Source organism: Anguilla anguilla, chromosome 6 (genome assembly GCF_013347855.1).
Source record: "Anguilla anguilla isolate fAngAng1 chromosome 6, fAngAng1.pri, whole genome shotgun sequence".
Lineage (NCBI taxonomy): Eukaryota > Metazoa > Chordata > Actinopteri > Anguilliformes > Anguillidae > Anguilla > Anguilla anguilla.
This window is the reverse complement of record NC_049206.1, coordinates 52,740,163-52,757,489: the sequence shown is the minus strand read 5'-3', so window position 1 is coordinate 52,757,489 and position 17,327 is coordinate 52,740,163. Positions and strand designations below refer to the sequence as shown.

At 40.8% G+C, this 17,327-nt stretch overlaps 3 protein-coding genes and 1 long non-coding RNA gene across 5 annotated transcripts; 2 read left to right on the top strand and 2 right to left on the bottom strand.

The window, feature by feature from the left end:
* Window positions 1–124: 124 nt before the first annotated feature.
* LOC118230076 lies at window positions 125–2,068 on the bottom strand. Its single transcript, XR_004765790.1, has 3 exons — window positions 1,614–2,068; window positions 1,383–1,488; window positions 125–274 (listed from the first exon to the last, which is right to left on the bottom strand). It is a non-coding gene; the product is annotated as an uncharacterized LOC118230076 (long non-coding RNA).
* Window positions 2,069–2,476: 408 nt separating this feature from the next.
* Window positions 2,477–5,664, bottom strand: exoc8 (exocyst complex component 8). The gene is made up of 2 exons (XM_035422810.1): window positions 3,257–5,664; window positions 2,477–3,219 (listed from the first exon to the last, which is right to left on the bottom strand). Exon 1 carries the CDS (start codon window positions 5,329–5,331, stop codon window positions 3,274–3,276), a length of 2,058 nt encoding a protein of 685 aa, XP_035278701.1. The 5' UTR covers window positions 5,332–5,664; the 3' UTR covers window positions 2,477–3,219; window positions 3,257–3,273.
* Window positions 5,665–5,863: 199 nt separating this feature from the next.
* LOC118230075 (sprT-like domain-containing protein Spartan) lies at window positions 5,864–9,486 on the top strand. Its single transcript, XM_035422812.1, has 5 exons — window positions 5,864–6,552; window positions 6,855–6,954; window positions 7,140–7,268; window positions 7,371–7,659; window positions 8,195–9,486. The coding sequence occupies exons 1-5, from the start codon at window positions 6,239–6,241 to the stop codon at window positions 9,178–9,180; spliced, it is 1,818 nt and encodes a 605-aa protein (XP_035278703.1). The 5' UTR covers window positions 5,864–6,238; the 3' UTR covers window positions 9,181–9,486.
* Window positions 9,487–10,732: 1,246 nt separating this feature from the next.
* fam89a (family with sequence similarity 89 member A) lies at window positions 10,733–17,327 on the top strand. 2 transcript variants are annotated; one of them, XM_035423825.1, is made up of 3 exons: window positions 10,733–10,774; window positions 13,113–13,373; window positions 14,279–17,327. In XM_035423825.1, the coding sequence occupies exons 1-3, from the start codon at window positions 10,748–10,750 to the stop codon at window positions 14,543–14,545; spliced, it is 555 nt and encodes a 184-aa protein (XP_035279716.1). In that variant the 5' UTR covers window positions 10,733–10,747; the 3' UTR covers window positions 14,546–17,327. The 2 variants fall into 2 exon arrangements, with proteins under 2 accessions (XP_035279716.1, XP_035279717.1); XM_035423826.1 differs by lacking the exon at window positions 10,733–10,774 and adding an exon at window positions 10,966–11,107 and having other exon boundaries at window positions 14,279–17,320.

Here is a 17,327-nt window from a genome sequence, read left to right as displayed (position 1 = left end):
ACAGTGGTGGTCATGGGGGTTGTAGTTGTGGTTATGGTGGTGTTTGTAATAATAAAGATGAAGATGGACTCATCTTGGCTGTATCTTTGCTGTAAATTTTAAATAGACTATATTTTTCTACCATTGTAAGGCACAATAGCTAAACGATCAGCATGCAATCCCTCCTGACATGCACCTGTTGACCTGGGTACAATTCAAATCCCTTGAGGAAGCCTCTGTCCAAACGCTTTCGGATGCTCTGAGATCTACTTAAGAGATTAGTCCAAAGATTTACCTGGAAGAGAAAATTAATATGTGTCAGAAGTCAACTATGAATAAAACAGGAGATATATTGGATTCTGGTGAATATTCCCTGTAAAATCTGAAGCAGACAGCAGCTGTGAAGCAAATCATTACTTATTTGATTAAAATAATACTATTAGGTGGTTCATTAAAGAGCAACATTAAAGAGACACTCAAAAAGAAGGATAATTTCAACATGAAGAACTCAATACAGACATTTTTAATAAGTCCTGTCAAGAAGCTAAAATAAAGCACTAAAGATACATTTTAAAATTCAAAGACATGAATTGTCATTCTGTGAATATATATTGTTTCACTAGTCCAGTTTACTTTATGGAGTAGAATGTCAAAGCATCTACTTCTAAATTACTGATTAATTCACAATTAATAATAAATAAATAGGTCCACTACTGAGGTATTTGGTACATTTTTTTGTATAATTATTGGCGTCATCATATCAGACCATAATATCTACCATAATCTTAACATCAGGCTGATATATCAATGATACAGTATTATTGTGCATCCCTATTCAAAAACATATTCTTTGAACAGAATTAAATTAATAAACTCATGCATGCTCATTATATCTTGGTCATTGGCTAAAGTATAAATTATTTTTAAGGATTAATGACTGACCTGTCAACATTATTAATGACTGACCTGTCAATATTATTGATGTGGAGCTTTCATTCGTCGTGGCTTTTGATTAGTACAATTACATTTTACATAGTTTCATTGGTGCGTTTTATGATGATCGTGGGCCAGTTCCATTAGAGCCACTGCAGCTCAGTGCATGATCAGATGGTCCAGATAAATTCCTACAACTTTGATTTGCATTCCACATACAGAAGGGATCACTAAATCGATACCTTTCTGTAATACCATAATAGCACTATCATTTAGCGTAAGATACCAAAATTTCACATCATTCAAATGGTGGAGTGTATGTAAGCTATTAGCAGATTTGTAGTTGGGTATACAGTGGAATCATTTTCCTTGATATTTCTGATATTTTATCCCATATTGTGACATACTACAATAAACACCATAACAAACAATACACATATAACTGCGAGTATCTTATTATAGTTTCCAACCTTGGAGAAGATCTCCAACCTTGCCTGTAGAAATGGGAGCATATAGGGAGACATTGCCCATGAAAGCAGTTCTTGCTGAAAACCCATGTGGATAGCAACACCAACCCTGAAAGACAGAAAGAATAGAGGTTCAATGACCCTTTGTGAATATTAGATCAAGAGTGTGTTTTTGCGTATTCTTGGAACATAACAATAAAAGACAAAAAGGAATGATGAATCGAAATAACTCACAGACGCACCCTTCCCAGAGGGCTTTGTGTCGACAGCTGTGCTTTTATCTCTGCGTTCTCGATACCGGGCTCTGTGAATGAACTCATGAGCTCAAAACGGCGACACGTGACCCTAATGTACAGGAATCAGGAAAATCTGCACGAGTGTGCCGGGCTGGCCTTAACAGGGAAAAAGCAATCTCAGACGTCTGACCAAATTCATGTTGCAATTGACAAAATGAGAAAAAATGAAGTCAAAATACTATGATACAACTGTGTAAGTGATGCAGCGTGACGATCTCTATATATAATGCTTGCAATAAAATTGTAGGCTCCAAACTGCATACAGCATTTGGCCTGAAGTTATTCTTCGCTGTTTGTAAGAATGAGGACTTCTATGAAGAAACTCATCACTATTTTTCTTATAATGAATAAACCATCCTGCGCTAGCACGCCTCCAAGGAAGCAGTGAGACAGGAATTCTTTCTATGAACTTACAAGCCAATGTGACAGCATCAACAGGTCAGCATTAAACGAGTCAAAAAAGAAAAAAACAAAATCAAAGACCATCATACAAACAAGGAACAGAACAGAATTTGCAATTCAGGCCAGCTTTGAATGTCTTCCTACTAGCACAGTAGGCTCAGTTTTGTTCACAATGCTTTGTAGAACAGGTTTATTTCAATTTGTTCTTTTTTCTTGCAATTCATGAAAGCGCACAAACATTCATAATGAGTTGAAACTATTAATACCACATGTCATTTTTTCAAATACAAATGATAGAACAGGAAATCGTGCCTTTATCCATGGTGCTTCTGAATAGATTATTTCAACAATTTGAAATTTGTCATTTACAGCTGAAATTAAAAAAAAACCCAGTCAGAACATGATTTAATTCATTTATTATTTATTTACATTGACAATCCTCCTTGGCTACAATGTGAACATATGGTTCAGCCAAGTCTAAACTTATTTAAAATTATTAATGTAGGACATTCTATACATGTGTGACTATGCTTCATTGTAAATGTGTACACAATCAAATACTTGGCACAATCAATTAGTCAAGTCTCAACAACTTTGGCCAGTATTTCTGAACCCTTATCAAATCTTTGATATAGTCAGAAAGCACTCTCAGTATTATAATATCAAAGGGTAGTAGCATCATTTGTTTTTTTTTATTATGCAGAACAAAGTTTACTTATGGCAGACTTACCAAAATGGTCTCCTATAATAGCTTGCTCTAATATTCAGCCAACATGATTAAAATACAGTTTACTCCCCAAAGAACAATTTCCAAGGGAAAAGGAGACCTTGGCATAAATTCAGTGCAATTCTTTTGGATCTTATTGCATACACTAGTTTACTTTCAGTCTTGATTCTGTCCAGCTGTTAGGCCTACATTCTGAGCATTCTTGATAATTGCATTTCAAAAACTCCAGGGAGGGAAAAGAAAAACACAAACAAGTTGACCTGACACACATTTTTAATGCTGATTTTAGCAACAAAGAGCTGAAAACAGTAAAAACTACGGCACAAACGGGTAAAAAAAAAGGAAAATTTGCACTCAAATTTTTTTTCCCAAACAAAATCAGATTTCTTGCACACTTCCAACAACACAATGAAAAACTAGTTGAAATTTCCTGAAATGTTCTGCCCACAGCTTGCCGCATCCCTTCCCTTTACACCACGGACATGGTGCTGTCCGGATTGACTCGCATGGGCCGAGAGCTCTTCCTCAGGTCCTGCAGCTGCTTGGCGGGTTTCCCCACCCCTTCCTCGAACCTCTTCTCCACCACGGGGAGAACGGTCTCGTGCAGGAAGGAGGCGTTCTGAAGGATGAAGGCCTTCTTCTCGGCCTCCTGCTCGCAGCGCAGGCTGTAGTCGACGTGCTGCACCGCCACCAGGATGATCTCCCGCAGGCTCTCCAGCAGCACCATGTGCAGCTCGGGGAAGTACAGCTTCAGGCCCTCCTCCAGGAACGCCATCATCTGCTTGGTGAAGGCCACCACAGTGTAGCTGAGGTTGACCCAGCAGTCGTCGCCCGTGTACTGCTCAAAGTTGCCCATCCCGCAGCTTCGCATCTCCTCCTTCAGCTTGGCCAGCGCCTCGGGGGTCATCAGGTTCATCTTGCGCCACATCTCCTCCGAGTTGCGATGCTTGGTGGCCTCGATGATGATCTCCTTGTAGCTCTGAAGGGCCGCCTTGACATCCTTGACCAGCAGGGACTGCAGAGTGAAGGTGAGGTCCAGGCCAATCTCGCTCAGCTGCTTGCAGTGCTCCTTCGCCACTTTGACGCACTCGGCGGCGGTGGAGAGGCTCTCCTTGCTGTCGAACACCTGCTTGCTGAAGGCGTCCACGAACATCTTCATGGCCGCACGCGACCAGACCACAAACGCCGAGTAGCAGCCGGTGTTGCCGGCGAAGTCCATCTCGAACTCCTTGGCGGTTTCCAGCAGGCTGGTGAAGAAGATGTTGCAGAGCTTGTGGATGTAGAGCAGAGTGGCCCCCTCGATGCGCAGCTGCCGGATGGCCGTCTGCACCGCGGCCGCCCGGTTCTTCAGGAAGAGCTCACAGGCCTTGGTGGACTGGCCCAGACGGATCAGCTGCGAGACGGCCCTGCGAGTAGCTTTGGGCCCCCCGCGCAGCGAGCGGTCGGGGGAGAGCTCGAACACCAGCACCTCCGTCAGCTGCCGCACACGCTCGTCCACTTTGCCCCTCAGCTCCTTCACGCGCGGGCTCACGGGCTGGTCCTTCAGGTACTCGTTCAGCTTGTCCAAGAGGTCCACGGCACCTTCAAAGTCCCGCTGAGCGATGCACACATCAAGGTCTTCGGGGAGCTCCTGTATCCACTCCAAGCTCAGGTCCACTACTTCCTCTGAGCTCAGGGGCTCGTCCTCCACGTCAAAGGGGTTGTTGGAGACCTCCGGCCGCACCGGCGAGTTTGGCACCTCCTCCTCTTTCTTGTGTCTTTCCTTCACCACTTTGTTTTTCTTGGTTTCATCAAGGATCTCCAGCCACTCCTTCTTGATCTTGCTATTCTCTGCCTGGAAAATGCGACTATCTGGAAACATGAGTATTTTAAACATGTCTTTCATTGGAGGGTTGTCCTTTACATTGACAATGGCAAAGCTCTCCAGGTCATATAGAGCATTGTACTTATACTTCACAGCACCACGGCGGTTTGGTAGCCAGGTGGCAATAAGCAGACAGTCATTCATCAGGAAAGCGTGCACTTTTTGGATCTGCGACATATTATCAACATCATACTCCAACAAGTCACCATTGTACACTAAATACCTGCCAGGGGTCTCCATAATGTTTTTACAGCCCTCCACTTTTTCCAGCAAAGTTGTAAGCGTTCTCTGCTTCACTTCTTCTGTTTCTTTCGGGAAGGCAGCAAGCATTTCCTTTGCAGTTTCATCTTTATCAGTTGAGAGCAGAGACTGGGTTATGCTCTCCATAATACTTTTCTGTTCCGTTAAAATATGGCTCAGCTGGTACATTTCGCTCTCCAAATATGAGATTTCTTTTGCAGTTTCGATAAACTGCCTGTAGTTTTTATAAACATTTTTCTTCAAGTTTTGCGCAGTCTCATCAGCCAGGGTCTGAATTTTTTGACGGTGTTCCTGCAAATCTCTGTCGCCATCAGATTGTTGTGAAAGCTGTTTGACATAATTCTGGGGGTCGAAATTAGCCGATTCCAGCTGTTTACGCAGCCTGTTTGCGGTGTCTGCCATCTTTCGAATTTGGTGCTCTTGTTCGCTTTATAGAATGCTCAGTGCTTCGACTAAAATATGAAACATGTAGCTACATAACCAGCTATGTTTTCTAGCTAAGTAAATAGCTATTTTGATAACCGGAAAGCCAACTCCCTTTGACATCACGGGATTTGAAAATGGGTGGCCAAACAATGACCTACTTACTAAAACGAGAAGGAGCTGTCTAACCTATAGGAGAAAGAAAACTCCATTCGAGATTAGTTATTTGGACCCGTTGCTTTTAATTTCGATAATTTTCACTTTTATACCATCTTCTAAACAAGCGAATTTTGTGCCGAAGCTTTCAATCCCGAGTAATAAAATAACTGGACAACAAGCGTCATGCGCACGATTTTGCATGTAATATTTATATCATATGGATTCACATTCCAGTAAGAGTATGTCCACTCTAATATCCAATCCATGTGTAATCCAGATCAGTGACTCTGAGGCGCAGCTAAACAGCCCCAAACACTACTGACGATCCCATAATGCTGTTCAACACCACAGAAATTAAACCACACCAGATGTAAACAGGAAACAAAGTTCGTTAGATAACTGGCTTGCTTATTCATTGATGGCATTGAATAGTCGAATACCCCTTTTTAACGTTTTAAGTGATCATTAATGTTGTAAGAAGGCATAGTTTACATATTGAGAGATTATAGTCTGCTTCTCACTACCCATTGACAATGGCAGCTTCACGTAGGCTTCTGATTTAGCTTAGTAGCAAGCTAAATGACCGTCTTTTGACTGTGAATGGAAGCAGCAGGCTAGCATATTGCACCGAGTCGGTAGACACACTGTAACCACCGGCTTTGACAGTAGCCAGGCACCGTACACGTCTTCTTTTTGTGACGTTAGACCGTTCATTAAGGCTTTGGTGATGGATGAAGATTTTTTGCTCGCTGTTCAGCTACAGGAACAATTCGACTATGAGGCTTCCACGTCTTCATCGGATGCCGTCGAGTATAATGTTGACCCGGTTAGTAAGAAAAGAAAAGTCGATTCCAGTGGCGACGTACTTGCTCCATGTTATTCTTCCTTCGAGCCTGAAAGGCCCATGTCAATAGTTGACGAGTCATGGGAGATGCTTGATCCCAGTCCTGATGTTCGAGCCATGTTCCTGCAATTTAACGACATGTTCTTTTGGGGGAAATTATGTGGCGTCGAAGTCAAGTGGAGCCCTCGAATGACGCTGTAAGTTTGAATTTGTTGAAAATCTCTGCTTCACTTTATTTGCAGAAGGAATGATCTAGGTCACTGTTGAACCTTACGTGGTGTAAAGCTATCGTTGATAAATAAACTGTTTTCACTGACCTAGATGTTTATTTATTCCATCTAATATAAATTGCATACACGTTACTTATTCATATAAAGTCCGCAGACTGTCGTGCAAGGTACGGATATTTAACAAGATAGACAACGTTTAAAATGTGAACAGCTTGTTTTGTTTATTTGTAATATTTCGTTAAGTTGTTGTTTATTATTCTTTACTTTAGATGCGCTGGAGTGTGTTCTTACGAAGGACGAGGCGGGCTGTGCTCAATTCGTCTCAGTGAACCTCTTCTGAAACTCCGACCACGTCGAGATCTGGTGCAGGTGACTATACTACTGTAATATTTTGACAGAAAGCAATGTGTGTGCTCCTTAGTGTTTCTTCCTTATATCATATTTGGGGGAAATTATATTTTTTTTAAAATAAAACACATAATATGAAGACAACAACCATAAACATACTCGTAGTTACTACAGATTATAAAAAAGGCTAAATGTGTTTCTGACAGACACTTCTACATGAAATGATACACGCCTTGCTGTTTGTGACTCAAAACAACCGAGATCGAGATGGACACGGCCCAGAATTCTGTAAGCACATGGACAGAATTAACAAAGCCACCGGGACAAAAATTACGGTACGTCAAAAGATATTCTTCCTCTGTTCTTTATTAAATCCTTGTATTTATTTACTTACATGTGTGACATTCAACAGCACTGTAACCGTGGTCTCTCTACAGGTCTACCACACTTTTCATGATGAGGTGGACCAGTACCGTCAGCACTGGTGGCGATGTAATGGACCGTGTCAGACTCGGAAGCCCTTCTTTGGCTATGTGAAGCGTGCCATGAACCGGGCTCCCTCTGCCCGTGACCCCTGGTGGGCGGATCACCAGCGCACATGTGGAGGAACTTACGTCAAGATCAAAGAGCCAGATGATTATGGGAAGAAAGGCAAGAAAGGTGACGGCAAAGACACAAAGACCCTGAGCCAACCCAAAGACAAGAGCAAGCCCTCCGCCATCACAGGTGAAGTCCCTTGTCTGTATACAACAACTTTTGCCTCCAATTTATTAATTGAAGCCCTAATGGATTGTTTCTTTTTAGTTTTCTTTTAAATAAAATCACTTCCGAAGTAACGCTTGACCGTCATATTATGGAAGTTATACTCATTTTATGGTTTTACTTTCTTTCATTGTTTTCCCCTCCGATAGTTTCATTGAAATATTCTTTATTCTTTTTTGGCCTTTTCATTTTTATAACACATTTAAGGTGCTGTTTACTTGCTACTTCATATTCCTCAACTACATGGATCAATTTAAAATGAAAACAAATATACAGATTTTCTTTGACTGATCTTCCAATGAACCAGTATGATTAACTGATACTAATGACTACTTTTTACAATGTTTGTTTGCAACATTTTTCTGTAATAATATGGAGTTTGTTTTCTGTACTACTCACTATTCACTAGTCAACATTTTAGGTTCTTAGAATTGGTTGTGAACTGTCTGTACTACTATGGCAGTAAAAGGACATTTTTTTCACCCTTTGATCGCCACAGGTACATCTGGTTTGCAGGATATTAGGAATGTCATCCCATTCAGTGGCAAAGGGTTCATCCTTGGAGGAAGCTCTCAGTCGTCCACCTCTCAAAAACCACCTGACAATAGTCAGAGAAGACTCGATTTCCCAGGTTCCCCTGAGCCACTGGGGTCCCCATCAGGGCAAGTTACAGCCAAAGGCATGAACTCCCCAGGACAGCCCGGATACAGCAGCCCCCACAGGGCCAGTAACATGGGCACTATGACTTCTACCTCAAGGGGTCCCCAGAGTGGCATCCCAAGCCTACGTCCTCCAAGTAAAAAGTCAGTTGCTAACGTTAGGGCTTTTGTCAACATTAACGGGTCTCCGGTGAGGATTTCAAAGACTGCGGGCCATTTGACGAAGCCATTCGGGAGTACCACAGATTCTACCGGCGCAACCCAGAGGTCTGTACGTGACCTCTTCAGCTCCAAAGTACTTGCGTCTCCTGATGGGGCAAGAATGGGTGCTAGCACGTCAAGTGCCTCCAAACCAGTGGCTAGGCTCAAAGGACTATCTCATGATGTCAATAGGGAAAGAGCACTGGGGAATGGCTTCAACTGGAAGGTCGGTGGGCAACCAGGGAGAAGTGGAGATGCTCAGGGCTCCGGTCAGTCAAACGGCCTTCAGTCAGGAAGTCCTGGAGGCTCAAAGACTGGCCTGCTAAACCCGCTCGGTTCCTATCAGCCCAAACCCGCTGCAAAATCAGGCACTGCTATCACGGTTTCTAGAAAGAGGCCGTGGGACAGTGGTGGCACGGCCCACATCTTCGACTTCTTCCAGCGGACGATGAGCGAGTCATCGTCTCCCAAGGGCAAGGCGGAGGGCGTCGCTGCCACTTCCTCCGCCCCGGCTGTGCAGCCCGCCCCTGTCAGCAGCGCCAGCCTTACAGTGAGCTGCCCTGTCTGCCAAGTCACTGTGCCTGAGTCGAAAATCAATGAGCATTTAGACTCCTGCCTCACATGATGAATAACGGGAAGAGGAGAGTTCTTATCTGTGGCATTTGCTATAGGTCACAATGTATATCTGTTTAAAGTGTTTTAATTGCTATTAACAAATCTATATATAGCTGTCATTTATCAAACATGTTGATTTTAGATATTACAAATAAAGTATTCAAGTAGATTTTTCTAGGTAGTACAGCTTTTAAGGTTCTTCGAAGCATTCAGGTGAGGTGCTTTTCAGTATAGCACAGGTAAGTTTTTCAGTATTCGGTTCCTTTAAGCATTTCATAGTTTGTCATTTGTTTTTACGGATTTATCTGAAATTTGTGCAAATTGCTGGGGTGTTTGTCAAAAATATCAAGATGGCTGAGATACCTAACAAGTGCTGCTTATTTGTAAAGTAGGTGATTTACGAAGATTTTATTTAAACTGACGTCACACTGTTGTATTATGTACAATAATGAACGACCTGTGCCTTCCTGTACATAATTATATGCAAGCGTACAGTCTGTACAGTCTTTAAAAGGGCATAAAATACTGAAGGTGTTAAATCTTCACTCAGGTCAGAAGTGGATATCAGTAAACCTAGCAAATACTTTTTGCTCTTGTATGTGCACATTTATTTGATGTGACTGTGACTTTGGTCTGTGATACGACCTTGTTGTCATCGTGCACAGGAGGCAGTTTGTAAAATCCATCTCTGTGCTTTCCCAGCTGTGGGAAATGCTGGCCTTCATACTAAACAGACGGGATTGTATTACGCGTATGCTTGCTGTTCACCATTGTGGCCTCTCCGATGCCCACTGCACGCGTGCAGGTCAAACTTTACAAGGGCACTTTATGCTTCACAAATATGATCACTTGAACAGCTGCACTGGGTATTGCTGCTGAGTATTTGAACCAATCTGCTCAGTGTATGAGAAGCAGTAAACAAGAATTATCTCTTGGCAATCAAGCATACAAAATGTGTGTTTTCCAAAAGATGGGAAATGCATTCTGATTTAATCAAAGATTACAAGTAGCATGTTAAATTGTTTTTTTTTTTATGTTTTCATAGTAAGTTGTATCTGACATTTTACAACTCTGTTATTTTAAAACAGTATTTTACAACACACTTGAAAAGAATTTTGCAACATTTAGTTTTTTTGTTGTATTTTTTTACATTTTACCAGTTTGTTCCTTTTAATGTTGATGTATAGAAGGTTTCATGCTTGTATTTACATGTGATGTTTATTCAAAGAATATATTAAATATGCACATTTGTCTCTGTGTTGGTTTTAATTTAGGGTTTAACGTATATTTGAGCATAAATTATTGAAAATTGTTAGTTATTTCAATGAAAGTCTGCCGATTCAAGTTATTTAAAACCGCGCTCCTCTCAAAATCGTGTTCATCATTAGTCTCACTTCATGCTCAAATGCTTTTGAATGGATTCTTATTTGCCCTCTAGGTGCAAAGTACTGATAACACCACACTGTTCTGTGCTCCTGAAAAAGTTTAATGGGCATAAAAACAGACAGGGGCAACAGCCCAGAAATTCTTTTGGAAGATATGTACATGATACATCTTGACATTTTTTGTGGGCTTAAATGCTCCATCTCACTCTATGGTTACAAGTAAGTTTTTGTTTATTATTATTATTATTATTATTATTATTATGTCTTTTTTACAAAAGTACACTGTAATCCTTAAGTACACACAACATGTGTTCATTAACCCCAGACTTGTGGGGGAGTAAAAAAAGAGTCCATAATAAAGGACTTTGAAAGCTAGCTGGACTGTGAAAGGCTTCTGATGACATTATGGGGGTTGGCGAGAGCAGTAAAGGCAGTCATTTTCCAGAATCAGTGTTCAGACTGTAACTGGTTTGGACTAGGAGTACTGGAGAAGCAAGCAAAATAGTTTTGGATTTGGAGGTTTGCCAGAAGGCAGGGAAGAACAGTAGCAAGGTTAGTACTTATCACCAATCCCTGTATTCACAGGGTAGTGTCCTCAGGGGTAAACAGTTAAATCATCTGTGGGTGTGTAGCCTACTGTCTAATGCCTTTTTACCTGTACCCATGTTTAGCTACTCCTGGGCTGTATTGCCTCGGTATAGAATGGATCGAGGTGATTGTTTGTCTTTACTGAAACATTCCAGAATATAGAGGTTAACTATCTCTGGACAAATACTGACGTCTTTCGACATGCTTTAAAAAATGCTGACCACACTTGTGAGCTGTACTTTCCAGTCCAATAATCAAGGATGGCAATTTGTGTGATGTCTTTTAAACTGTCAATAGACAGCAGGTCAAGAATTTACTAACTGATTTTTCATACTGATTCCAATAAGCCCCAACAAGAAAAAGATATATTTTTTAAATATCATAATTTGAATTAGTACCCAAAGCAGATGTGCTAGGAGAGCAATGATGTAGTCTGAAGAGGTGAGTCTTCGGTCTGCATCAGAAGATGGGCAACAATTCTGCTCTCCTGGCCACCCCTGGTAGTTTGTTCCACCACTGGGAGACTGAAACAGGAAGGCAATTTGGCAGGAAGATGAACTAAATGAGAAGTTGCTGTCTTATTTTTTTTTGTAAAGCCAAGTTCATTTGAAAACGTATTGCTTGATCACATAACAAGAAATGGATTAAACAGTATGTACATATAAAATCCCCAGACTATCAAGAATGAAAGAATGTGCTGTGACAATCTGCCAAACAGTTTGGACATGAATACCATTGAATATACTTCACTTAGGCTGGTGCCTTCAGATGCTTGGTCTAATGGTCACCAAGCACACTGATGTAGAGAATGAGTGTTTGCTTATTGCCATATGAGGGGGAGGGGGTGGGGGGGGGGGGTCACCCTCCAGAGCAGCAGCAGGCAATAGGCTAGAGACACAAATATCTGTCTGAATGTTTTGGAGCTGGTCTCATTGAACACTCATGAGATGCCGCTTCCTATATTTTAATGAGAGCCATTCAAATTCTGAATAAGGAAAACATGTCCTACAGGACTTACCACTGTTTCTCTCTCTCTTTTATTTCTTCTTTTTTTAATAAAATTGGTTTCTTTGTGGACAGGTCCTGTTGAAAGGCACACATGTGACTCTCTGGAGAATTCTTTTGTCTCTTTGTTTAGGGGGTAGTTCATTCTAAAAAGAGACCAGGAGGGGAAAGCTCACCATCTGTCCTTCAAACTGACACCATTGTTCTAAGGTCACATTCTTAAAATGTGACCTCAACTAAGCTTATTATTATTATTTTGTATGTCATTGCCAGGTTTATTTATAGCACGATAACAATTTACATGGCAGATTTTTATTTATTCATCATTAATTGACCAAGATAATTCTGCCATTCTTCTGAAGGACATCCCGTGGAACATGTAACATGTAGCCTACTTTTACTCGCAATGATAGATTGTGACAAAACTGCTAGTCCAATGCAATTCGGTTGTTATTTGGCAGGTTCGCTTAGACCTTAATCAGACTATAGTCTGCGCGTAAAACAAAACAAAATCGCATGCGTCATATGTGCCTTCTTGAACAGAAGCTTAAAAGCACCATTTGTAGTATCGGAATACTTGTCTTGAGCATAGAGAAATGCTGGCGTTGGATTGCCAAATTGTGCATTCAGGTCACATCGCCAATAACCTAGGTGGGTCATTGTTGAGGCAGAGACTGGAAGGGAGGATGTTTTGAATATTCAACCACCGTTTTCCTGTCTGTCATTTAGGGTGACGCCCAATGAGTCTGGGAGAGATTTAAAGGGACAGGAAGTGGGAGCGTGTCAGAGTTTCAGGGAAGATTAGTTGTTACGCTATCGTTTGGGAAGGAGTGTAACGCTGCATGGTGTGGAACAGCGCAGCGTGCTTCTTTTACAAATGCAGTGATTTTTTTTTACACAGGCTTTAACTTTTTTCTCTCGCGTCGTTAAATACATTTTATTGTAACGTTTTACTGTTACATAGGTGGATATAATGAACGGTAAATCTACGAACGGTACAGCAGGCAGTACACTGGCCTGCATCGAAGGGCTACCCCCGTTGCCGAAGAGTCTAAGCGGCTTGCTGAATTCGAGCGGCGGGTCTTGGAGAGAGATGGAAAGGATGTACGCCAAAAAGACCATGATCCAAGACGATCTAAGCCGCGGCCGCAGCAATGCTGACAATATGTTGGCGAATAAACCAGCTAACCTGGATGCAGCCCTGGCGCTTCTGAGAAAAGAGATGGTAAGAAACTCTTTGGTTAATATAATCTGTGGATAGCCTGTCTTTTAACGCTATGCAGAAATCTAGCGAACCTTCATTTGAAATTATTTTGGTGCAGTGAAAACATTCAATGGAAAGCAACAGCTGTTCAAACGGGATCACGCGATTACTGTGTAATCACTTCGTGCTATTCTATTAGCTAGTCGTTTCTTAATCCGGATTCGGCGAAACGCTGTTGCTGTAGTCTACATATCCTTCTAGCTATATTTGTATCCCATAACAAACATTAAATACGGATAGCTAGTTGAACGATGTAAGCTACTACAGGTAATAACTTGAAACCCCTTCAAGACTGATCGCCTAGTTCATTTTAAATTAATTTAATCTTAGTACACAAATATAGGCTACTGCATGTTTCAACATTTTTGTACATTTGATTAATACTGTACTGCCACTCGGGTTTTCAAATTATTTGTATCCAAAATGCACAGTAACATTGTCTTAATTGCTGTACTAAAGCTCAGTTTGTGTAAAACATGCCAAAAACAACAACTATTGAAGTAGCCTACAATAGTTGTAGCCACTAATGGACGGTATATGAATCTATAAGGATTCATTCATATTAAATAATACGGGATATTCTCGATTAATTTTTTTTTTTTCTTTACATGATATCTCTCCGACAGACCGCCTACATCTGTCAAACCGCTAGGCCTACTAGTTGGACTGGTTTTAGTCAATTGAATTAAATTTATTGGTCGGTGTGGGAAAGGGTAATGTGTAAAAGTCTGCAGGTTAATTTGTCTCATTATATTTAGTCTGGGTGTCCTTTAGGCGTAATTTGACTACCAGTGCTCTGTGTAGCCTGGTCTTGCTTCGAAACGCAAAATAGAAGAATTCCTAATAAAGTAACTTTGTTTTCCCAGGTGGGGTTGCGTCAGCAGGATATGTCGTTGCTGTGTCAGCTTTGGTCACTCCATGAGTCGATCCAGGAGTATAAAGGCAGCTGCCAGGACCTGAGTGCGGCGTCCAGTGCGGACGGCCCTTATGGGATGGAGAATGGCTACTTCGATGAAGATGAAGAATACTATCAGGATGCCAGCCCTACCGAGCAACCGGATGTAAGCGAATCTCTGAAAAACGGGAACACCAAGGACAAATGGCTGCACGACTCATTCCATATCACAATTTGAAGTACCCAAGAATGATATGGTATTTTGCGCCAACGCTTGATTCAACCTTCTTACTCGAGTCAATTCGCTTTTATACAGTGCCGTCCCAGGCATTCAGTTTCGCTGGCTTTTAGTCACTTTTCTCAGTAAAGTTTTCTATAAAAAGATATAAATAAAATTGCGTATTTATTATTATATATAATAAATAAATATGAGTTTCTTTTTGACGTAGAGTATATTGGACATTTTAGTAGGGTAATACTGGTTGTGAGGACTCCCAGGTTTTTTTTTTCTCTCTCTTCACTTATGTTTACAGTGACAATAACCCTGAATTCACAGGAACTGGGCCATTCTTGGTAAATGCACTTACGTCATTTTATAGTAGCTATTTGCAAATCAAGTTTGGTGATGGTTGATGGCTGTCCTATATTTGTGTTTTGAGATCATCCACTGACGTGCAACATGCATGCATTATAATTTGACGTGAATATTTAATACAGGGGCCATCACCCAGAAATGGAATTTGAAAATGTGAAAAAAGATAAATGCTGGAAACATTCTCCATGTTGAAACTGGAAATACAGGGTAAATAAGCATGTGGTCACACAAGTCGAGTGTGGTCCCTTTTACTCTGCTAGTTGTAGTTGTCCTTTCCTATCTCAGTAGCTTGTCCTGTCAGTTTTTTGGGAAGGCTCAACACAGGAAATCTTCTGTAGATAAGTTACCCGTATCCCATGAAGGCTTGTGCCCATAATCACTATTCCCTTTGTGGCAAAGGTAGCTTCTGCTGCTGCTTCTGGCACTTGCCATCATGGATTTGGCATTTAGGCAAACTCCAAAAGGAGCTTTACATGAATGACCCTCGCTGCACACCTTTAAAATACATGGTGCTACTAGGCTTGTCTTCCTCTATAGCCAATTGAATCTAATCTCGGCGCAACCTCTATGCACTCTTGTTCATCAGCTGCCTTTTTAAGATGCATGGCTGCCTGTGAAGGGAATGTGGAGGACAGGCTTTTGGGTACAAAGTGTCTCTGTGAAAAGAGTTGAACCGAGTGCAGTCTGGTCCCCAACATCAGTACAGTGGTGAGTTTGCAGTGAGCTAACCAAAGAATTAATGTGTACTGAAAACATTAGAACATAAGAATGGTGGATTGTACCATGAAATATACTAAATGAATTTTGATGTTTAAACACTTGCAGCACTTGCATTATTAGTATATTAGTATTGGTAAATTAGTATTTTTATTATCGCTATAGGCTGTTTCTATGGGTGAGTTGTGGTGTGGAAAGTGTTCAAGCTCGATGGCCATTGGTGCAAAAATCGATCACCCTGTACACGTGATGAAAGTAGCTTGCATTCCAAAATGTTGGCCTCCGTTCAAGAAATGGAGAGAAATGTCCTGGTATAACCTCCCAGTTATCAACTTGAACCCGACATCAGTTGCATTCTATACTATTTTCTACCTCTTGCTATGTATGGATGAGCATTAAAATGCTGAATTGTCTTTTTTCCATGCTTCAAAATGGACAGCGGTGTGATGCGTTTCCATGTCATTTCAAGCTGATTGGTTCCTATTTCATGTATGTTTAATGGAAGGTCTCAATAAGACCTGCTTCCACATCAGTCTGCGAGTAAATGTTTTACCCGGACAAACGTGATGCGTGATCATTTGTACAAGCTAATATCTGCAAGCTAAAAATAGCTAAATACTGGTATGATCTGTCATACATACCCTCAAAGAATGCAAGAATTGACTTTGTTAACTGAATTGAAAACTGAGTTCTAAAGTAACACTAAGCTACCTATGGCATCAGCAGCGAGATTTAGTACTTCCAGTGAATTGTATTTTTCCATTTTTATTTCTTCTATTAAAAAGTTATGTTCTATTTTATCTCTAGAAAAACCTCCCAGCAGTTTCACTGTGTGCCTTTTAGCCATGGTCTTTAACCTTGGCTTTTGATGTAATTTTATTATTAATTTTGGTTTCAGTTCAACATAAGCAATCGCAGGTGATCTGGACAATGTCTTTATTTTCCGCATATTAAGGCTATTGGTGCACCCTGTTCATCTCGCACTTCACAATGGCATGATGCATATTTCTGTGGCGTTTTGTGTTTAGCATTTTCACCAGCAACTATTTAGCTGTGAAATTTAGCACTTCATTATTACACAGGTGTATGTTGTATTTAATTAAATAACCATCTTGTTTCCATTGATGGGATGGGTACATCCCATCCTGGTCAAAGATATGTGAAGTGTAAATGTTCACATTAGCCTAACTGAAGACAAAGCAATGTTAAGAGATTTATTGCCACAGTCACTGTGTAACCTGTATTGCATTGGATCTATATCAGGCTCTGTAGATAGCAATATATTATAAAACGTTAGAGACATCTTCCAATATGTTTTTTAATTTCCACACATTACATTTTCATATCTGTAAGTAAGGATACACTTTTACATAATGTGTCCTAACATGTCAATTTAATTGGTATAAATCCAGTTGGAACTGTCAGTAACAATGTCTTTCAGGAGAGGACAGATGTTAAACGTGCTTAATGAAATCGGGGTATGGGCAGTCTTGGTGTGTGACTGCTAGGCCTATATCTTACACTTGAACAGTGTTTACACTTTCATTTTCCAAATCAAAGCTGTGTTTGGTCTTATCCATTTCTTAAATCAGATTTTTTTTTCCCCCGCCGTATGACCATACTACTGTATGACAATTTTGGTATTTTTTTTGTATGCTCTCTAATGTGAAAATTAAACTTATGGATTAATTAAAATATCAATCTTTTT